Source organism: Chroicocephalus ridibundus, chromosome 7 (genome assembly GCF_963924245.1).
Source record: "Chroicocephalus ridibundus chromosome 7, bChrRid1.1, whole genome shotgun sequence".
Classification (NCBI taxonomy): domain Eukaryota; kingdom Metazoa; phylum Chordata; class Aves; order Charadriiformes; family Laridae; genus Chroicocephalus; species Chroicocephalus ridibundus.
Window position 1 is genome coordinate 29,748,095 of NC_086290.1, and position 22,993 is coordinate 29,771,087.

Here is a 22,993-nt window from a genome sequence, read left to right on the forward strand (position 1 = left end):
GTTTCTGGCAGCCAAAACACACCTTTCTGTAAGAATACTTTCCGATATGATAATTGGCATAAATCAGCTTTTATACTCTTCTCTCACATTCTTCTTCTACTGACATGCTTGCTTTTTTACATGCTTGCTATTTTCCCCACACAAGTCATCTTCAGCGCTTCAAAGGTGAGGCTGTAATTACTAAGCCTTGACATCTCTCCCTCAGAATGGCAATCAGATTTTACAACTCATCTTGCATATTTACCCGTACAGCCAGTTCTGTCATCCTAAAAAGTATTGACTGCAATGGACCTTTCACTACCAAAGCTCTATTCTTTCTCCTCAGGACTCCTCATACCGCAGCTCCTGCATACCTAGCACATTTTTTTCTGCTTCCAGAACTTGTTTACTTAATATAGTGGTAAGCAAGTGGAAAGCGTCAGAAGATAGTTTGCTAAGGCTGCAAGGACTACGGACTAGTCAGGTAGCCTTCAGACTGGGCTTAGAAAAACTCTTCAGTTAGGACCAGAGACCTAATGCCAGCTAATTCTGATAACACAAGTTTACCTACAGAGATCTACAAGCAAGGCCTCCAACAGAGAAGCTGCCTATGATCACAGGAGAGGAGGTGCAATGAAAGCAGCTCCACAAATGACGCGGACGACGTGTCCTAGAAGGCGATCAGTTTTGCCAAGCACAATTTGCCCTTGGTGAATCCGTGCTGGCTTTTCCCAATCACGTGCTCCATTTGACACGTGACAGCCCCCAGGAGGATTCATTCCACAGCTTCATGGGGTGACCCTCCTGTAACAGTTTGCGTACCAACTCCTCCTTCACGGGCGGTGGGTCTGTGTTCGCATCAACCTGGATTTCTGCTCCCAAGGCCTTGCTTGCTTGGAGCTCTGCGAAGCTTACGCTCGGTATGTAGGATGATAGTAATTCATAACCAGGGATATTTCAGCATGGGTTTTCATCATTCAAACTAAGCATCGCTTTCTGCCCTCACACACATCACTCAGTGTAGGGCTTCCATGCCATGAGAGGCAGCAGGGGCTGGACACGTTGGGGCATTCTGACTCTGCTGGATTACCAAACAAGGCCCCAACCCCACTCTTCTTACCTGTTTCTGTCATCCTTCATCTTTTCAGAAGTAGGCATTGCTTCCAGGCACACATTTAAAGATACAGACAAACCTCCTCTCACCAAAAAAATGAAGTGGTTTATTTTTTTGGTTCTTTTTCTTCCTCACAGAGATCTGACAACAAACCAAGGCTCCACAGCAGGAGCTTGGAAAGCCTAGATTCCTGTTTTGTTATTACTTTAGTACCTTAGCAGCAATACTAGGCTAGTATCAGTGTCTAGCACTGCTACATCTTGAATCTCTAGTGTGCCAGATTTTCAGTTCTGTCCCCTGAGAACAGGGAGAAATGAGGGATGGCCTGGCTTTTCCCAATTATCGTGCAAGGTTACTCTGTATCTGCAGTGACTTAAAACCTCCACACTAGAACTGAAGTATTCCTTGTTGCTTGTGTATCTCCACATTAAGACACCATAGGACTCAAATTGAGACAGTACAGCATAGAGGGAGATGGTGAATCCCAACTTTTTTTTTTTTTTTTTTTAAATAGTAGTATTGTCTAAATCAAGGTGGTAATGGGGAAGTTGACCAATGTCTCATACCATCAGTTGCATCAATGGAAGACACATGCAATTACCATTTCATTTTCTAACACTGATGACTGCTGTACAGACCAAAAGTTTTGCTCGGAGCACAACTCTTGTCCTTTACTAGGTGTTGGCAGCCCCACTTGCAAGTATTAGAGGAACGCTGTTCTGACAGCCCTGCATTTGTGCTTTTCAACTTCATGCCAGAAGCCCCTCAAGTCCCACCACTCAGCCTTGCACCAGCAGAAGGCAGCACTGCCCCTGAACTGAGTATCCCACCTTTTGCCCTAAAAGAACTCATTCTCACCTGGCAAAAGGTGGTGATGGTACATAACGCAGGTAAAATCCTTCGGTTTTAGATTTTGAGCTTTATATTCTAGGAACCAAGTCCCCCTTCCCGGAATTAATCACACATCATTTTTAGCTTTAAGAGAAGTTACTATATACCAGGTTAATACGAAGCAATCAAGACTCACCATTAATTTTCAGACCTCTTTGGATTTTTTTCTTTATATAGTCAACTTAAGAGAAGACTATGGAAATACCTGGAGATTTTTCCTGAGGAATGTGCTCTACCTCTTTGGAAGAATTGAGCCACGGCAACACCACCATCTGCTGGACAAAATTGACTCCCTGTCTCACACAGCACTGTATGTTGAAAAGCAGGTGGGGAGAAGGTGGGAGAAGCGCAAGGTTATTTGCACACTCTACTGCCACTGACCTGGAGAGCTGCCCAGATGTCCTACTCCATTAGAAGAGACGAACTGCAAGGTATAGAGAAATGACAGGCACGGTTAGACTGCACACAAAGCTGGCAACCTCCGACACAGCAATCGCTGCAGAGCAAGCAGAGGGCTCGGTCTCTGATCAGGAAAATGGGATGCTATGAGGCCTATCTGCTCCACCATATAGAACAGACTCAAGTATATTTTAGTCACTTTATTTGTATCTATATACATTACATTTTGATTCTCCAAGTAATCAAGGCAATTATTCTCAAATAGTTTAGTACATCAATTTTATAAAATACGGCTGAACCAAGGTAGATTAGAAATACATACATTATGGTACATCAAGTGCTTTGAATAATGATCAGTCTGGCCACCTGCTAGTGAGCGATTCATTTAGTTTTGGTCATTCTCAGAGGAGAGTCCACTCCACAGGTAACTCCCCTGAACCCAGCAGAGCTACTTAACCAGCAAGAGTCTTTCATATGCTTTTGGGGGACAGAATGCACCACCAGGCCACTACAAGGCATTCTGCTGTCTACAGGATGACTCAAAGCAAGTCATAGCTTCTGACTGGGACAAGATTTAGGCATTTGTCAAAAGGCCTCAGATCAAAACAGAAGAAAAAGAGCCAGCGTAGCTCTGAAGAAATGCAGTTCTTCATGTTGCAACTGGGATTTGCTTACGCACATATATGTTAAACCTGTGTTATAAAGAAATAAAAAACTCTAATCTAAGGGCTGATGTAATACCTAGGCTGCTCCCCCAGGACATCCTTGGGCATGCTGCAGGGACACAGACCTAACACAGCCCCACAAGGAGCTCTCTCAAAGATCTCTTCTGCACGAAGTATTGCTCTTCTTTTGAGAAACGCATCTCTGTAGAAAGTGAAATGCCAGGACAATTCTTATTCTGAAAAGGGAACGTTTGAGGAGATCTGCTCAGCTGCTGGGATTTGAACTAGAAATGCTTACAGCTTTATGTTACAAAGCACCCAAAAATGTCCCAATTCCAGTTGATACAGCAGCGACTGTGTTACCCATGACTAGTAGTTTGCTATTTACTCCAGGCTGGTCAGGACTAGTCTATCAGCCACATCCTGAGCCAAAGTTAGCTGTTGATGCCGGCTCAAGATCACTCCTGCAAAGCTCCAACTGCTGTAACTTCAGTCCAAGAAGGTCACAATTCACACGCTTGGGCTCTGTGTTCACAGGCTGCAAAACAGCAAGCCAAAGGAAAGTTCTCTCATTTTTACAGTGCTGATGGCCTCATGCTGTCACGTACAGGGGAACATCAGCTACAGTCAGATGATCACGATGCTTTAGAGCCAGCTGCTTGGGACTCTGGAAGACAAGCAGTACATCACTGGTGTCCTGGTGACAGGACAGGGCTAGTACATCACAGCTCTGCATTAGTCTAGTGCAGATGCCATGACACTGCCCATTTTCATGCTCCATCAACCAATACACATACTGACAAAGGCGGAAGATAACATAACCAGCTGCTGTTGGGTCACCTTAGGTGCTTAGGCAAGTCAAGTTTTTGCCCTGTAAACTTTAGGAGGGGAAGGAGGAAGAACACATGTAAACTTTAACTGAGACTGGAACAGACTCAGGCTGCATGGCATCACATCAGTGGAGCGAGAAAGAAGGCAGAAGTCACAGAACTGAGAGCAGCACTGAGCTGATGGACTCGTTGGTTCCTCATTACACAAGGCCCCCCCCCAGAGCCAGCCATCCTGGGAGTACATTTCAACACAGGAGGCCTGATGTGTCCCAGAGGTGGTCAGCTGTACCTGATGTACTGTGTTGGACCGAAGGGATTCTGGGCCAGAGGAAGCAAGAAGTACTGTGTCATCTTTCCACAGCACACGTTACTGCAGCCTTCAACTCTGCACCTCCAGAAACAATGATTACATTGTACAAAGGAAGTGAGAATACTTCCATTTCTGCTGCTTCAAGGTCAGCATCTTTGCTCATCCTTCAGAGCTTTGCAACGGGGTGGGGAAAACTTCTTCCAACAGAAATGACTGTTGACACCTGGCAGCTCAGACTTGAGCTGCACTGCTTGTTTTTGGGGGCCAACAGTTCAGTTCTCACTGCTGGCATTTTCCTTCCGCAGTGCTACCCAGCTGTCACTCCGGAACAGAGCCACCACCATCTGCTGCAGAAGAAGATACTGAACACAGGAGGAGTGAACAAAATACACATTTCAATCCATAGTTACAGTGAAGATGGCATTACCAGGCAACTGGTCAGAACAAGCAAGTGGTCAAAGAGCTATACTGTCCCAGACTCCATGTCTGTTTCAAGTCCCTCTATCAGAGACTGGAAGTCAAAGGACAGTATTCTTGCCTCTCAAACTCATAAAAAAGAGAAACCCTTTTATTTACTGGCCTATATTATAATGATGCTAAAAAGTAAACTCATCATCTACAAAAACAGGTAAAATTAATAAAAATGGAAAGAAGTGCTTATTGTCATAACGGAGATTCACAGACCTCTGCACATCTTATCTATCATACAAGATACCTGTGAGTTCAGGTTTTTCTTTTTACAGAAAAAGATGACTACATTCATCTCAGTGGTGCAAAGAAAAAAAATTAATACTGCTGAAGAGATAGTTTTTCCATTGGGACTACACAGTGTGATGAGATCTGGATGCTCATTCTCATCAGCATGTCATGGATGCAAGAAAAACATTCTCCTGGCAAAGTTTCACCATGAGGTAAATACATTGTTTGAAAGTCCTGGGGAACTGAAATGGATTTGAAGTGATCTGCCAGGAATGATGGTTTCATTAAGGAGAAAGCTGTCACTCTAAGGCAGTTTGCTTCATTTTGACTAGTAACTTAGAGCCTTCTGCTAAGGAAAGGGTTAATCAGCTTCATAACTATAATTAATCAAATCTTGTTAAATTAAAGGGTATTTTTTTTTTTAGTTACATGTTCCCAGGTACTTGGGCAACATTCAGATCAAAGCACTGTTTATGAAGGGATATGTTTGGGGTTTCGCAGTATGCTGATGACTGACAACCCAATTTTACGGGATTCAGCTAAAATGAATTTATGACAGATAAAGATAGAGTTGTACTCCAGTAATGTAACTTAAAAGATGTAGTGATATGGCATTATAGCTGTGGAGCTGCCTTAAAAAAAAAAAAATACTGTTTACAGAATCCAGGAAAAAATGGAAGGTGCAGAGCATGAGCAAGAGAAGTTATTCATGGATCCTAAACAGATCAACTACAGATCACTGCAACAACAGCAGAACTCGGGCATTAATTTCATTCTTCTCTCACCCACCCACCCACACAGAGGGGGGTTTATTTCACATTTGCAGTACCACACATCCACTACAGAAACACAAGCTGCTCATATTCAACATCACTTAGGCAGTGCAAGACTTGGAGTTCAGGTACTTCCACATCATCAAGAACTGGATAGTATCCGTTTCAGTGCTCTTACACAGAGATAGCATCATCTTCCCGAAAGACAGAGGGAATGCCTCTTATCAATGCTGTTCAGTGGTACCTTACAGCTTAGATCCTTAGTGAGGCTGGTTCGCTTATCAGCCTCCAAGAGCGGATTAAAGTGCAACAAGCAGATTTCACACTTCATGAGATGACACACATGGTCAGTGTAGACGTGGGATTGCAATCTTCTTGCTTACTGATGGACAGACCACAGGAAGAGAGTGGCCTATAGTTGTCCTCTTGTGCTTTCCCAATATGGGTTTTAGCTTAGCAATTCAGGCCCAGTCCCGTCCAATGGTCTGGCACCATGAGGAAATATTTGTCCATAGCTTCACAAAACCTGGTCCGGTACAGTTCTGGAGAGACCACAGTTGGCATCTTACCTAATGGGAAAGAGACAAGAGCAGCTACAAATGGGCTAAAGGGTATACTGCAGCAAAGACAGATATGACATGAGATTACAACACCAGACCGCATAATCATGAAGGCATACTGTGCATGGAAGGGCCTTGGAACCAAAAAGCAGTGTCAGTTGCCTTTTTTTTTTATTTTTATTTTAAACATTCAGAAGACAGATCAAGCTCTGGACCCCTAACACTGAATTGAGATACCTGAAACTGTAGGAACCATCTACGCTTTTTACATCAGCCCTGATCAGTTTGTTTCTTTTTCTCGTCTCCTGTTTACAGGTCTTTGAGGTTCTCTAGCAGGGATGCAAATTTCTCTCATGAAGAATTTAACTTCACAGACATGCTCTTATCTTTTCCAGAAACCTGAGCAGTGGTACATCAATTGTTCCCCTTCTCTTTCCAGCCCTCCTACTAACATGTGGCAACGCTAGGCAACGCTGCACAAAAGGTACTCTACTCCCTTCCACAAAGGGAACTCCTCAGTTCCTCAAAATACAGGCAGTAGTCAATCATTGGATAAGGATTCCTCCACAGAGTGCATCTGATTTTTCTGGGCTCAGAAAACAACTTCTGAAACCAGGGAGCAAAGTTTTTTGCTAGTATCTCTGTATGGATGACTAAGTTTGTATGTGAGTAGTTGGTAATTAAGAAACAGAAAATAACGATCTGAGAAGTAGATGACCTTTACCTCATCACCAGGAGTTATAGTACTTAAAGGGTCACTCATGGAGGCAGATCGATGTATTAGTTTTTCTGAAACTTGTTATTCCTTCCCCTGTTCTGGACAACTTAATCTAGTGTTGCAAATCTGCACAGTGGGGAAGTTGTGGCTTTATTAGCACAGTTATTGGAAGCTTCCAAGTAGCAAGTAAACTAGATCAAAAGTTTTGCTTTCATTCTGGACTCACCTTGTCCTCCCAAGATGCCAGTTGACTTCACTACCATTTCAAGTTTTTTGTCCCAGGTAAAAGTGCGAATGTAGTCTGTTGCAATAAAAAGAAAATCCACATGCAAACACGCCATATTTGCTGCAACCCAAGCAATGCTGTTCTAAAACGTATCTATTTCCCCTCAAAACGAACAAGAAAGCAGTAGGCTTCCATAGCCAGAACTTCAGTGTTCTCCCTAGCAGTTGCCTTACTTTCCAGAGTATTGATTATATTTAGGTAGGTTGAATACCAATATCAAGCCTTCCTGCCTCTAGAAGAGCAGACTGCCCAGGCATGCCTGTCTTTACCCACAATAAAGTTTCAAGGGCTCATTCACAAGAGTCACTTAGCTGATCCTCATCCCAGAAACGTATCAAGAAGCCCCACTTCACCATAACAGCTCCCACTACTTTAGTGCAACAGCTAAGCATCAAGCCTCGGACACCCACCCATTTAAGCCAGTAGCATTCCTCATCATTGCAGCCACCTACAGCTTTGATAACCAAAAGCAAACACTTTTCACTTCATGATATGGAGGACTGTAAAACACCATCAGTAACCCTTAACTGAAGATAAGACTTCAGAATTGTTTCCAAACCCCCTTCAGAGAAAACATGCTCAGTCATTGCAAGCACATGAACATCTTGGTCTGCAAAGCTGAAAGTGCAGGAAGTTAAGTTTTGCATTACTGGATATCATTATCTCTTAACATTTGACTACAACTGTAATTACACAATTTTGAATTTACTGTTTTAGATTTACAGAAAGCACCCATAAGTATCCACACGTTTCACCTCAGATGTGCTTTACGCAAAACTCACCCAGACCTGCCAGTCTTAAGACTTACCCATTTACCCAAATACTCTTTGGAAACACTCCCTTAGAGTGCTTTAGAACTGATACCATCAGTTTGTGCACTAACTACTGTCACTTCATGCCCTAAGGCCCAGAGCCCCACACAACAGGGCCTACAAATAAAATAAAGTCGTCACAGCTCCTCACAGACCTAACTCACCTGTTTCCTGTATCACATTAAGATCTAAAATAGGTAGAGATTCAGACCTCAGGTTCAAACTAGCCCAAGCTAATGGTTTTTAGTTCCGACTCCACCGTAAATTTAGCTTCAGTACTTTAAGTTCTCGGGGTATCACTTAGAGAACATTTTGATAGGCTGACACAGCAGACATGTTCTTTCTTCTTGAAGTTATTTGTGTTAAACAAGCTCCTTCAGATCACAAACAGCTGTTCTCACCATAGTCAATGAACTATGAGCTTTAAACATCATAGAAAATATACTCTTTGATCAGGTAAGACTTTCCATAGGACAGCAAAAAGCCACATGTACAGAAGGAACAGAGTCTCATTTACCCAAATATTCAAGAGTCTACAAAACTAGAAAGTAATAACAACTTGCAGTCCTTTGTAGCTGGGACTTCAATTCTCAATTAGAAGTGTTACTGGAATGGCTTTCAAGCTTTATCAGAAAAAGAGTAATCCAGACCTCCTGGCTTGAGATCTCATCTGTAAGCATTTCTGAGCTAGGTTTCAAGAGCATCTTGTTTCCAAGAGTCACTTCCACATCCTGCAAAACAGCTTCATCTCCAAGTCTGTTGCACAATACAAGTTTCCCTGTCTGAAGATGAAGGGTCTCCTTTCCAGTCCCAAGTCAGAGGATGTGACAAGGTAATTACTGTGTTGTCACTCATACCATCCAGGTCAGACTACACCATCACAAGTGATCCTGTGATATTTAACTTTGCTCTTCCATCCCTATCAATATTATTTCTCCTTAGATCCCCTCACAGAATCACAGAATGATAGGCATTGGAAAGGACCTCTGGAGATCATCTAGTCCAACCCCCCTGCCAAAGCAGATTCACCTAGAGCAGGCTGCACAAGAATGCGTCCTGGTGGGTCTGGAATGTCTCCAGAGATAGAGACTCCACCACCCCTCTGGGCAGCCTGTTCCAGTGCTCTGTCACCCTCAAAGTAAAGAAGTTCCTCCTCATGTTTAGATGGAACTTCCTATATTCAAGTTTGTGCCCGTTACACTTCTTGTCCTCTTGCCCTCCACACAAGTTAAAATTTAAATGCCTATATAAACATTACTGAATTTAACTTTAAAAATTAAACACATTAAAGCATACAAATAACCTTTCCTACTTCAACTGAAGTCAAAGTGTAGGTTAAACACCAACTTTACCGCTTTTTCACTACCTGTGAGGCCTCCTGCATATATTCTTAGGAACACAAATAGCTAACGCAAGCCCTAACAAGAGCTGGGGAGACTTCCTCCACCCTAACCTCTCATGGGTATTCATCAGGGAAAATAAAGTTCTCCTGACACACATCTTTGTGGTGGTGGTACAGTTCTAAGAGTACTATAAACACCTAAATCAGAAGAAAGCAGTTTCACCATCTGAAAGCAAGAAAATACAAAACACAACCTACCAATGATCCCAACAACCAGCTCATTGTTGGTATCATCACGACCCACCAGCAGGGAATAGTCGATGATGAGGTGGCTGGAGAGGAACTGGGAATCACTGTGTATGGAAGCTCTCAGCACAGCCTTGCAATGGGAACGGATGTACAAAGGATTGTCCCGGACCATCTTCAGAAGGTTCTCGTCCAGAAGGACTACATCACAGCTTTCCTTGCCTGTGTCTGTTTTAACATTTCTATTCCGGAGGGAGCCCTTCAGGTCAAAAACCTGCAAATGGAGAACAGCACTACTTTGTTCCTTTGTTCTATGAGGTTAAAGACTTCAACATACTTAACTGCAGGGTTCAAGACGGCAGCAAAGCAGGGCAACTCCTTCCTTCTCCACAGGAGGAATTCAGTTAAAAAACATTTTCATGCTACAAAAACTTAAAGTTTGTTCAGTGGGGAGTAGCACGGAAGCCTACACGAAAGCTCTGCCTAAAATTTGTCAATTGAGGTGGCAAGTTATTTAATTAATATTTAGCCTAAATTTAAAGGAAAAAGAGTGCCCCTATTTTTATATTGTATGGGTAAATTCAGTTTTCCAGCCAGCTTCTACAGACTCAAATGCTCACAAAAGTAAAGCCACTGAAGAGGGAGGTGGGTCTTGCATGAGGCACTATTTAACACCTGTTGGCAAGCCAAGAGACAGATCATCATTAGGTTGGAAAGGATCTCTGGAGGTGTCCAGTCCAATGCCCTGCTTGAAGCAGGTGCTGTCAGAGAAGATTGTTCAAGCCTTGTCCAGTCAATGTTTCACTAACTTCAGGGACAGAGTTCACAGTCTCTTTGGGTCTCTGTGTTAGTGCCTGACCACCCTCATGATTTAAAAAACAAACAAAAAGAAAACCCACAACAACATCCTTTACATCCATCTAAAATTCCCCCAGTTCACTTCCTCCCACAAACATCCCGTTTGAGGTCAGGCACCGGGACAGAAGGAGGAAAGAATTTATCCTGTCTAGTTTTAGAAGCGGCATTTATTCAAACTTCCTTTTCAGCATCAACTCTATTTGAAGAGAATTTTCCCTCAGTCATTTTAAGGTCTTCATTCTACTGCCCCATAAAAGTCACTTTTCCTTTACTAAGGGCAAGACTGAACTCAAAATCTTGTCCCACGCGTGATTTAGATAGAGAACAGTAGGTTCAAAACATTATTAGCTTTCCCTCCACTACACAGTAGCTCACCTTTCCATCAGTGAGGCTCTCCTTCTAAGGAAATTTGCCTGAAATCCCAGTTAGTAGTTCTGAAAGCTTTGCAAAAAGGTTTCATGTTTTCCTAATTAGGTTGGCAATGCTTTTTCTCAGACACTGGAAGTGCAGAGACAAGTAACACTTCTAAAAACTGAAGCCTGCACTACAGCTATCTGAACTAGCCGACATAGGCATCCAGTTACCAAGGATCACGTAACAAGGAAACACGCACAAACTGTCATCTTTGAGCAGTGCTAGATATAGACAGCACATGCAACGTTCAGAGTTACCTAGACAGCTACTGGTAACTCTGCTCTTGCTCGCAGTCAGAACTGCACTGCAGGGGAACTGCTTACCTGAGCCATTTTCCTGCCATAGAAAAGGTTTTCCATAACAAGCAGGTCCAGCTTCTTCTCAGTGTTGTTTTGAGAGTTCTTGTATCCAATTCGATATACCCCAAGGATTTTGGCCAGTGCTGTGGGCTTCTGATAAAGAGAAGACATGGGGTAAGATCTCTGCATACAGACAATCAGCAATCAAATACTAGAGGCACCACTGTACTGTCTGACTGTGGATTACAGCTTAGAAGCTCCAGCAGAATTCCCACTTTTCATCTTAAAAACACGTTATTAGTACAACTCACACCCTCTAACATTTTCTTTTACTTAAATGAAAATTATGTGTTAATGGAAATTGTTACTAGTCTGTAAAATACAGAACACTGCCTAAAATAAATGCATTTTTTTATTAAATACCTTCTGCTGAACTGCATTAATGATGTAAGTGAAGTAGTGCGGAGCAAAGTCAAGGAACGACTGGACTTCCAGACGAGGCATCTGCTTCAAGATGAATCTATCATCTGTTTTAACATCAGACAGAGAGGCAGCAGGGTTACATACAGTAAGTGATGTATTCTTTGCAAGTTCTTTAGGACTGTTGCACAGCTTGAAGTGGTTTGAAAAATTAAAGGACTACAGTTCTCTTAAATCCTTAGCTACACAAGCTCATTTCTAGAAACCTTTTTTACTTCATATATTCTGTATTTCTGGATTTCAGCCTTTTAGCAAATCAGGGAGAACAGGCTGCCCAAGTTAGATTTACCACAGCTATATGGGCTTCTTATACAGACAACAGAAACAGCTTACAGACCGTTCCATTCAAGACTTGTTTCAAGTAGGGGCCTAGAATGAGCCATGGTTAAAAAAAAAAAAAATGCCTACAAATCAACTATAGCACATGGGATTATAAGAAACACTGTATTCGATAATCAGTTTTCCTTGAATTATACCCAAGTTTTTGTTCTGAATCCTGCCTAAGAGAATACAACCCTTCTGCTCAATTGGCCTCCCTAGCTGCTACTACTGAAAAACAGAACTACATTTTGTTCTCCTGCACATACAAAGAAACAAATATCCTGATATTGAAGACTCCAGAACAATTCCCTTAACTTTCCATTCTGAGTGGCTACTTCACAGTCAGCAACCCTCTGGCTAGAGGTAATCAGGGACTAAACAACACACTAACCACCACCATCCCCAAATAATACCCTCTAATTACGAAGGAGGAAGAAGCTGCATTTACCCTCAGTCACATAGAATGCAGCCCCAGATTTGCCACCTCGTGCCTGCCAGGGCATAGAGTGAGAGAGGGATCGGATGAAGTCCTCTTCACTGCTCCCCAGTATCACTTCACGCATCTTGTGAAACTCGCCAGCATAATAAATCCGGCAGTAGAACTTAGCATTCGCATCTGAAAACTCTGTAAAAAGAAAAGGTCTTCCTCAGTAACAGCACGCAATACTGACTACCTGAGATGACACTTAGGGATTTTACTGACATCTAGAAGAACACTATTGTGCTAAATATCCCTGTCACAGGACTATTGTACTTCGGAAGTTTAAATCAATAGGATTTAAATGGAAAACTTACAGGAAAGTCAACCTCCTTTATGTTAGCAAACAGTATATGGGAAAGCATCCAGACAAAAGATCAATTAAAAAAGACAGAAGGTTTATAGGGTATTTTTACAACAGAGAGACTGATTACAGTAAGAACTGCACTACTCTGTATTTTTCCTTCCTGGCCAATACAAAGAAAAAATAATTATTAACTTCAAGATTTCCATTACATTTGCATGAGGAAAGGAGTTTGTCAGTTAAAGACTTCAAGTTACTATTTACAACTACTCACGGAGTTCCACATGGGGATTCACCAGCTGTTTCTTCTGGCCATCTCCTCCATCTGCGTCATCTGAAGGCATAAAGGGACCATTCAGTCAGGGTTGTTCATTATTATTATTGAGAACGCCATCTAAGACACTACTTGTAAACTCACATTACAAGAAAAATATTTACTTTTTTCCAAGAATATAGAGGGAACTATACATAGGGAATGAGAGATACAGCTATAATTGTATGATAGAAAGGCACTGCTATTCATTGGACATGTAAGTACAAGCTTTCTCCTTTCTGTTTTCTCTTAATTCATTTTCCATGAGCTGAAACAATGAAAGTTAAACAGGAAGTGAGGAAGAGACTGGGCTGTTTTTTGATTGAGTCAACTCAATCAAAAGGTATTCAAGCCCAGACTACACAATGTCCCTATGGTTACTGGGGTTTTAAAGACCCCTATTTCCCTTCTCATAAAGCAGAGCAACATCTTTAGGAGAAACCTACATTTGATGCTCAAATCATTCATTTTCAATGCATGTTGAGTAATCCTGACTGTTGAAAAAGTATGAGGAGGAGTGCATTCTGGGCCTTATAAGCATGAATGAGATTTGGGAGAAGTAACAATCCAAGACAGAAGGTGGACTCAGTCTTGTACCTTGAGGCTCTGCTCCTTGGTTTTCTGCTCCCTCTTTGCCCATCTGTCCAACCTGGTAGTAGGCACTGTCGGCGCCACGTAAGGTCTCCTTCTTCTGGGAAGACAGGTCTGGGCTTTTCCCTCCAGTGCCACGGAAGAAAGACAAAACACCAGATGCTTTCTTTGCTACAGTGAAAAGGAATAAAGAAGTTGGCCTTGGCATTTGCACAGGCAGTTTAATAACTCATACAAGCATTGTCCATTCATCGTTCTAACTGGAGGAATGATGTCATTCAACTAACTCATTTGCTATTCTTCAGGCCACCAAGGTCCATCAGCTTAGCTGATTTAGTATTCTGAAAAGCATTCTCGAATGCCGAGTCATTTGAAAACACAGCCCAAGCATAAGTGTCTTTAACATAGTAAGAACCTCAGCCTCACTTCTCCATTTCAAAATATTTTAGTTGCCATCTTTTTAAAGAAGGCAGTACCAAAAGAGGTTGGAACACATTATGGGCATCATACCCCACTAAGCAGGCTAGACTAAGAACAACCCAAGGTGCACTACACCATAACATATTAAATCTGGGAATGATAGTCTGATCTCATAATAATCAGAGAAAGCCATCGCGGGCAGAGACTTCAGAAAACAATCTCCCCCCCACCCCACCATGTTCTACATCAAGTCAGGTCTAAGACTAGTCACAATTTCAACTCGGAATGAATTTTCTTTGTTCTAACTTAATTTTCACAAAAGCTAGAATCCAGGTTAAGTGGTTGCAAGTCTGAGCTGAGATTAGCATCATGGATATGATTTTGGCAAAATGGTCTTACGCTGTTCTGGTTCTGCATTGCGAGTTGAAGGACCCATGTTAGCCTCAGGCAGGCGGACAGGGCTACTGTTCTTTGGTTTGCTGTCTGACATGCTGAAAGGAGAAAGAAAAAAAAAGTTATGAGCCCAACAAATACTGCCACCTGAGACACTATTGCTTTACTTGTGTACATTTAATTCTCCTCCATGCCTAACACTAAGTACTGCTAAGGGAAGAGGATACAGTTTAAAGTTGTAACGGTGTGGGACTCTCCAAAGTTGTCCTCCTCCAAACCCTGACAAAAAACTCCCAGTGCTCCATAGCAAGAGTTCCATCCATCATCACAGAAAAGGTAAGCAGCCCAGCAATCCCTACCACGCACACAGTCAAGGGATCAGGTGATGGAGCCAACACAGTCCCCAACATGGGGGACTCAAAATGGAAATTCAGATACTAAAAGCATGTGTTGGTTACAGGCAATGTGTCAGATTCCATCAGAAAGTAGAGATCCTAACAGAGGCATATTTTGAGAGTCCTTCCCCATCACAGTTTTGGCTTATTTTGGCTACAATCACTGTGCTTTTGCTCTATGTACTCTAGTTCCTGCATGTAACCTGTTCGGCTGTAATCCTTCTTCAGAACTGTTCTTCAGAGATGCTTTTGACAACTCATCCAGGGCATTTCTGTACTCCTTGCAACTGAAGGGGAAAGGAAAATAAAAAAAATAAAAAAAAAAAAAAAGAAGAGTCAGCTGCTCTCTGTGAAACTCTGTAACACCAACCCAAAGATTCAGTTCAAAGACAACCACAGGAAACAAAAATCCACAGCAGAAAATCCTCTTTATTTTTTCTTACAGTTAGAACTTAGTTCCCTTGGAACAGAAGTTGCTCTGCATCATACTGCATGAAAAATCCCCCCTTGTTTCTCCCTCTACCACAATTTACGAATACGCTTCTTTAAAAGTCTGCTGCTTTGTGTCATGCAAACACCAAGATTTACTGAGGCAGCTGGTTTGGAGAGCTGAGTAGTAGCAAGAGCTGCTACAACCAAAGGCAGGCAAAGGACAGACTGCAGTATGAATACCTAACTGTTGTTCCCTAGCTCAGTTGCACTTCCACCAGCCTGGAGAGCTGAGCAAAATCTAGTTGTATTTCTTCCTCCAACAATGTCACATTACAGGGAACAATACACAACTAATTCATTTTTGTGTAGTAGAGTTCATCAAGAAAAGCTCAAAAATCCAGTTGCCAGTTGGAAAACCTACTTTCCATATCCCGGTAGTAAAAGCAGAGAACTTCAGCTCTGGCAGAAACTCTCAACACTGACAAGTTAAGAAATTCTGTCATGCTTGGTCCCTACCATTAGGATTTAAATATTCCTTGCACGGAAAAGCTGCAGAAGTACAGCACGTGTCAGATGAACAGCAAAATCACACCAGTACCTGAGAGCAAAAGCTATGATGGAGCTTGGTTCTTTCTCACAGACTGCAATAGGTACACGTTCATGCTCATACATTAGGTAGTGCTTATCCGGGTCACTGAATGAAAATGACAGAGAGGACTGTTAGTAGATCATAAAAGTTTGTGTAAAGAAGAGGTTAAGTTTTGGTCAAAACCCAGATCTCATCACAGCACTCCCAGGCACAAGCTTAAGTCTCAGCATGGAACCAAAGCTCCCCGGATCAGCTTCTCACAATAGACACATTCATAGCTATGTAGTTAAATCTAAATGGTAATGTGTTAGGGCAACCAGCACTTCAAGCAAGCTGCTTAGATCAGAAGACCTGCTCTAAGTTAGAGTCTATTTCTGTTTAGCAGCCACTGTTTCTAATGGCACCAAAACCTGCCTGAATTTGTTTTGACTGTCCTGTAGCATAGCGTGCAGAGTGAAGTCAGGGGACAAACCTGGACTCTTTTCCAAACAAGCAGTTTAGCACAGAAAATTTCCCAAACGCTCCTCGGTTTCTGTAAGAGTTTATTTTACTTATCTGTAGGGTCCCGTCATTTAACTTTTACCTCATCAGCCCATAGTCTCTGCTACTACCCTGGGGGTAGGATTCAGAAGTTAAACCCAGGCTGCCAAACGTTAGGCTCATGTCAAACAAAAAAACACTACAAAGCACGCAGACCAAGTAGCTGAAAGACTTTCCAGCCGGCCCATTTTCATGTGAGAGGAGGACTTGAAGGCACATGCAGTAGCCATTGAACCTGACCTACACCCAGACAATGCCAATTTGAGTCCAACCCTTGGAAGAGGTCTGGAAGCAAGAACAAGAAGCAGGCATGTAGCTTTAGTAAGTCTTTGCTAAGGAAGGACATTTCTGCTCCCTCCCTGCAGCAATGAAGTTAGAAGGCACCTTTCACTCCTTCCCCTCACCCCTTCCCCTCCCACAAGAGCTCTGAGGAGGCATGTCTGCTACAAGGAGGAGAAACTGATAACGTATATGCACAAGGGTATTAACAAGAAAAATGGGTAACCTACAGACACCTGGAAGGGAAACAGAAAACTTCTTGCCTTGAGGAAGTTCTATAACTTGTTCAGAGGCAAACCCAAGTGATGACTTAAATTATATACTATGCAAAGGAAGCATGCACAGCTCTGTTTGCAATTTGACCAGGCTGCTAATTTTTTACATCATATATATTATGCAGTACTTACAAGGGAAATGGAATGGGGTTATAATTGTTTCCAGGCAAAAAGTTAGCCAAAATAGCTTTCATGGTAGACTTCTCCTTCACTTGGCTGTCTGTAGATCCCAGTGAGTGTCCATCAAACACATCTAGAACAGAGATAAGTCTGCATTACGATATCAAAACTTCAAGCTGTAAATTCAGAGGGATGGTTGCAGACCACAGATTTGCTGTTTCCTAAATGGATCTTGTACACTTGCCACGGAGAAGCAAGAGAAAGAACACAAGACCACAACTGAACTATACCTTCTGAGCTGCTTGTTGTATCCTGCTCAGACAGTGTGTTGGCACCAGTTGGATGCTCTGATACAACCTCTGGAGGTGTAGGCAGCTGAAGATGGGTGGAGCCTGTGGAGCTCTGACTTGATAAAGTAGTCAGGAAACGATCCTCTGAGAATACAAGGACAGAAGAAACCGTTTTACACAGCTGTCAGAAGTGATATTGCTTGCTCACAGGCCAAGCTATCGCCAGTGTTTACTTTCAAGAAGTTTTTACTTAGAAAGCAGGTAAGGCCACCCAGAGCAACGGAATGGGCAACCTGATCAACGTAGCACATAACCTCCAGAAAATGCATGTGCTTCTATCCATTGCCTTCAGTTCCCACAAACTGTCAGTATGCCTCACAGGTAAGAGGTCTCAGCACCCAGAACCACTTCACAGAAGAGGGGAGAGGCATTTCCCAAATTTCATGTAGTTATCGAGTCATTTATAGAAAGCCTCTGAAAGTTTTTAAACTCAAGTGCAAGGGAAAACCCTTGCTGGCCCATTTAATATCATTAGTAATTCAGCTTCATATTAGAAGCAGACTTTGCTTTTTACAGTAGCTAGAAATTGTCTTATTCCCATTTGACACAATGGGGATTCCCTGTTTCTTTAAATTATCAAAGGCTCCCATGTTATGTCAGGGAAAGGGTTACAGCAAGCTTCTTTTGGTAGCTTAAGAAAAATAAACAAACAAACAACAGACCTTTCTCTCCATTTTGCAGTGCTGGAGAAGCATTGCGTGGGGAAGCATCCATGCTACTGATCTAGGCAGAATAACAAAATACCAATGTTGATGCCAAGCTGTTTATAGCTGTATCCCTTCCTCCGTGGAACACTTGCAAAAGCAGATGTACCACAACAGAGCACTCCCACCCACTGCACTGTCACTGTATCTGCCACCACATGAAAAAGACAAGTCAACAGCAACCCAGCTTCACAAGATGCTTATTACTTCTGTCATCTCTGATAGTGTGAAAGTACGCTGCTTTAAAGACTACTTTTCCTCTATATAAACCTACTGGCTGCTAGATCAAGGTTAAGTGTGTTTTAACAGATAAGGACAGAAAGAATACACGTGCATGCAGCAGAGCAAATCCAGGGTCTCACAGGGTTTCTTAGTGCACCTTGCAAATGTTAGAACCATTGGGAGTTCAGCCTCTCTGTATGATGCTTATATTGTACTGCACTGCAGTTTGGACATCTTCTCAGAGTACCAGCTCCCCAAAGGGTGGTTTTTCAGCATGCTGGCAACATGCTGAAAAGAGCCCTTAGACAGAGCTCTTGAGGCAGCAGTCCAAAATCAGTTATACATCCCCTCAGCCAGTTCCCACAGAACAGAAATGAACCTACAAATTTATTATCAGTCCTTCCTATGTTCTTTGCTCTGCCTCTCCTGATAGTTTTCCTTTTTCACAAGGGATAAACCTGATGGGTAACAATCCAGGATCTAGCAAAGTGATCTCCTTCCTATCTAAGCATACACCTGACTGAGTGCAGCTCCCTGCTGTCAGTATCCACGTTATTATGACACAAGCACCACAGAAAATCATCAAATCCTATCATTTTCTGCACGATATGGCTCTTGGTTCACATCTTTAGGAAAAGATACCTATACTAACACGCAATTCAAGCGTTTACATCTGAGAACTATACGTTGCAGTGAAACAAGTTTACTAAGTGAACTTAAGCCAGTCTTAAGACAAAAAAAAAGTAGCTAGCTACTACTACTAGCCTGCTATTTGTACCTTGCTTTCTTCGCCTTGCCTCAGTCTCCCAGGGCTGGGTGGTACTGATGGACGTTTTCTCCCTTTCTCTTGTTGGAAGAGATCCTGCAATCTTAAAAAAAATAAATAATAATAATAAAAAAAATAATCAAAAGATAGGTTACAGGTATGAACTGTGAAAGGCACAAGTTATGAAGTTTCTCCATACTAGAATACAGCCAAACATGCCTTCATAAAGTCTTTACTGCAATCTCAGATGGTTGCTAACATGTGCCAAAGCTAGGTGTCAAATGGCCAAAACCAGAACATTTTTTTCACCTCTGAGAAAATTTCACCCAATTAATTGCTTTCCCATGCTCCCCTCTTCCACCTTAATTCAAATGACGCTTTCTCCTCTCAGATGCAAGTTGTGCTCTGTAACACAATACTTTTCTTATCTGTCGCCAAATAATTTTCTGTTCTAATCAACCAGCTCTGTGGTCTTAACCAGTAGAGGACATTAGCACAAGCTGTCATAACACTCTCTATGCACCCACTGCATTACAAAAAGAGAAAAGCACAAAAGAACCTCTTCCCTTCTATAAACACCACAGTATCAGTGTTGTTCACGATTCCAACGTGCGTCCTCTTACCTATTATTCCAGGCTTGTAGCATCTCACAAAGTCCTTGCTTTTTAGCTATCAGAGACTCAAAAACAGATTGCAGTTGTTGAGGTGTGTCTAATGATGACGAAAGTAGCCTTGCTTGGATTTTATCAGTCCAGTTTCGAAACTCCCCCTCTTCCATCTGCCAAAAGAAAAAACAGGCAGTGTTCTGTGACCAGAGATGACACTAGATCCGAGTGGCTTCTCCACACACTTTGCAGCCTATGGTCTGCTAATGCAGAAACAGTCCATTACCTCCTTTTGGGCAAAGAGGTCTTCCATTTTCTCTTCTCTCGTTTTGCTGAAAGTATCTGTTTTCAGAGAAGCAAGGCGATCATCAACAGCAAGATACACTTGTGAGACCCTGTTGACAGAGATGCAGAGAGTTAAGCTGTGACCACTTGGAACAACTTCAACATTCTTTAATAAAAGTCTGAATGCATTTAAGGTTAGCGTTTAAGAATACAAAAGACGGTATAAGACAGCCTCTGCACAGTAGGCTGTCCCACTGAATTTACAGGGGAAGTTGGAAAAAAATCATCAGTATAGCAGAAACCTAGAAGTTACACACATTGCTAAGAATAAGTTGTGAAGAAAAATGTCAGTGGAAGTTGTCAGAGAGCAATACAAAGGTCATGAACACATTACTAGCAGAGGGGAACTGTTGTGTCACCTGGGACTGCAAGCTACGCCTCCACCAGAAGAGCTCAGAGACAGTCAGAGTGAGTAACTCAGCTCTAAACAAAGCTCCACAGGTTCTGAAGTCAGGCAGTCACAAAGACAGCAGCCGTACGGGAATGCTGCCACCAGGGAGAATAGCAGTCAGGCTGGATTTAATACTTTCCATCATGACTGTGTCCCACATTTTTGTTCCTATATTTAGAAGGTGTCTAGGTTTATGGTAATTCCTTGTGCTACAGGAAGGTACCAGACCATCTGCTGTTATCATACTCAGTGGCTAACAATGGCAGTATCTCTTACCCACCACAGAGTTTAGTTGCCACGTCACCAATATAATGAAAACAGCTCTGTCTGGACACCAGATTTGAACAATGCCTTTGAAATTTTTCTGGGCTTAAGGCAGGATTTAAACTTGGTCAGATCTTCCTAAAAGGAATGTTAAGGTAAGGGTACAAAGTGTTACCTGCAGTATTTGGATTAAGCCTTCTAGGACCACCTCCTCTGTTCCATTTTTAGTATTGGAGGGAGGAATTAGAAATATTTTAGCTGCGCTTAAGAAGGTATTTTGTAAAAAAAGGTGACATTTCAGACACCAGATGATGGCCAACCTTTCAGTGGCTACTCGGCAACATCATTCAAATATCAGTGCAACATTCAGGGACAGAGAAGAGAAGAGTCTTAGTTTCTGCTGGCTATGTTTAAGCTGAGTTACCACCAGATGAAAAGGTGAGAGATTAGTACAGACAGAGCAAGTAAAGGCAATAAATATTCAAATACCACCCTCCCTTAGAAGTATATGCACATATAGATGTATTTAAAACCATTACTTTTCTATCAAATAATGAATATTTAGCAAGTTTTATCTATACTAGCAAAAATGGTTTTGTGTTCTGCTAATAAAAGTCCAAGATACAAATAAGGTGAGGAAGGCATTAAAAACAAAGCTTACTTTTGAGAGAAATCCTTGAGATCCTGCAAAATAGAAACCTTTGACGGAGCTTGCCGTTTGATGTAGATCTTGGGGAGTGGAACACACACTTCAAGCAGCCGTATTGGAGAGTAGCTGAGAAGGCAATACAACAGCTATTAACAAGACTGTCCCCACATAGCACTATTCCACACCACACTGCAGTCTGTGATCCTTATATGAAAAAGGATCCTGTCAGTGTGTCCGGGGCTTTAGTTACTTTTAGTAGCAATAACACCTTGTTCATTTATCTCCTAGGCAAAAAGTAAAACCACAGATCACGTTGCAAAAACAAAATTCTGGAAGTTGTTGAGATTAGACAGGGAAAACTATTTCCCTTCTGTATCACGAGCTGGAGCCATCTATTCTTAGGAACACTGCCCACCCCATCCAGGACAGCGAGGCACTCACAATGCCCTCTGCAACCCAGCACACAATCCTACACTTGTGGTTATAGCGCAGTTATGTTGTACTCAAAGTGAAGGACAGACCTGATGAATCCTTACTCTATGCAATATATAGTAATAGAGCAACATGCTTCACAAAGTACTAGAGAGAAAAGGAAGTTTTTAACAGTAGACCTCACCTGAAAGATGCCACCATCTGATTATAGGAAAAATACTGGTGATAGTCATGGTGAATGGAATGACCACAAGGCTCTACATTGGCCCTTCGAGTGTACTGGTGCCCGTAGAACCTCAGCTCAAGATATTTTGCAAAAGACATAGACCAAGAATCATTGGAAAGGGGAACAACCGGTGTCACCTGAAAAATTGAAAGCCAAGTGTTTTCATTTCATCCTTCAACCAAGATTAAGGACAGTCTAACCCAGACAGCAATCTAGTATTTCTAGTACCAAAAGTACCCATGACCCTGAAACACGCTAAACCACAGAGACAGCATTTATACAAAGCTAAGGCCAACACATAGTTACAATAAATCAGATCATCATCAACTAGCACCTGTCATAACCAACTGCTAAGTTGGGGGACTGCAAACATATCCTTGACAGAAGCTTGTATCTATCTGGGATGCTACTTCTCTGCATGGAGACAATTTCCAGCAACCCAGTCAGCAGCAGTGGTTTCATCATATACTTTTCCCCTGGTGAGTCTTCAGCTACAAATACATCGATATTGCTCTGCAGTGTATTTTAACTGGAGCAGCGCTTGCAAGCTTAAGAGTAGCCACCGCTTCATACATACTTAATAGCCACAAGCGTATTAGTGTTTACATGAGCACACAGAAATAAAGGGTTATAGAACAGGTGTATACACAGCAGCATAGAGCTTGCCTTCAGCAAATACATTAACTTCCTCCAGGTATCTTTAAATCCAACACCCATGTTTAAGCCAGCATAAGTAGGTGAACTGAGTCATCCAGATGGACAATTATGGTGTTTCACGTTTCAGGCACTGCATGAATCTTTTTAATTAAGTTTTACTCTCATCACTTTGAAGGCTCTTAAGTTTTAGAGCGTTTAGCTAGAGATGAGTATCCAGTTGGTAATGCTTTCTTAGTTAAATTACAGAACAAGTTTCA

At 42.1% G+C, this 22,993-nt stretch overlaps 1 protein-coding gene across 9 annotated transcripts in view; it reads right to left on the reverse strand.

Annotated features, from left to right (window-relative positions):
* Window positions 1-2,568: 2,568 nt before the first annotated feature.
* PIKFYVE (phosphoinositide kinase, FYVE-type zinc finger containing) overlaps window positions 2,569-22,993 on the reverse strand; it is a 69,663-nt gene continuing 49,238 nt past the window's right edge. For all 9 annotated transcript variants that reach the window (XM_063341591.1, XM_063341592.1, XM_063341589.1 and 6 more), the window contains 19 exons: window positions 22,038-22,216; window positions 21,434-21,547; window positions 20,059-20,167; window positions 19,791-19,945; window positions 19,180-19,270; window positions 18,138-18,198; window positions 17,416-17,559; window positions 17,138-17,258; window positions 15,921-16,016; window positions 15,094-15,177; window positions 14,502-14,593; window positions 13,689-13,853; window positions 13,053-13,112; window positions 12,445-12,621; window positions 11,619-11,722; window positions 11,220-11,348; window positions 9,637-9,898; window positions 7,165-7,239; window positions 2,569-6,229 (listed from right to left, as the gene is read on the reverse strand). In XM_063341591.1, the coding sequence (XP_063197661.1) occupies window positions 6,114-6,229; window positions 7,165-7,239; window positions 9,637-9,898; window positions 11,220-11,348; window positions 11,619-11,722; window positions 12,445-12,621; window positions 13,053-13,112; window positions 13,689-13,853; window positions 14,502-14,593; window positions 15,094-15,177; window positions 15,921-16,016; window positions 17,138-17,258; window positions 17,416-17,559; window positions 18,138-18,198; window positions 19,180-19,270; window positions 19,791-19,945; window positions 20,059-20,167; window positions 21,434-21,547; window positions 22,038-22,216 (2,334 nt within the window). In that variant the 3' untranslated portion in view covers window positions 2,569-6,113. The remainder of the gene's footprint in view (window positions 6,230-7,164; window positions 7,240-9,636; window positions 9,899-11,219; window positions 11,349-11,618; window positions 11,723-12,444; window positions 12,622-13,052; window positions 13,113-13,688; window positions 13,854-14,501; window positions 14,594-15,093; window positions 15,178-15,920; window positions 16,017-17,137; window positions 17,259-17,415; window positions 17,560-18,137; window positions 18,199-19,179; window positions 19,271-19,790; window positions 19,946-20,058; window positions 20,168-21,433; window positions 21,548-22,037; window positions 22,217-22,993) is intronic.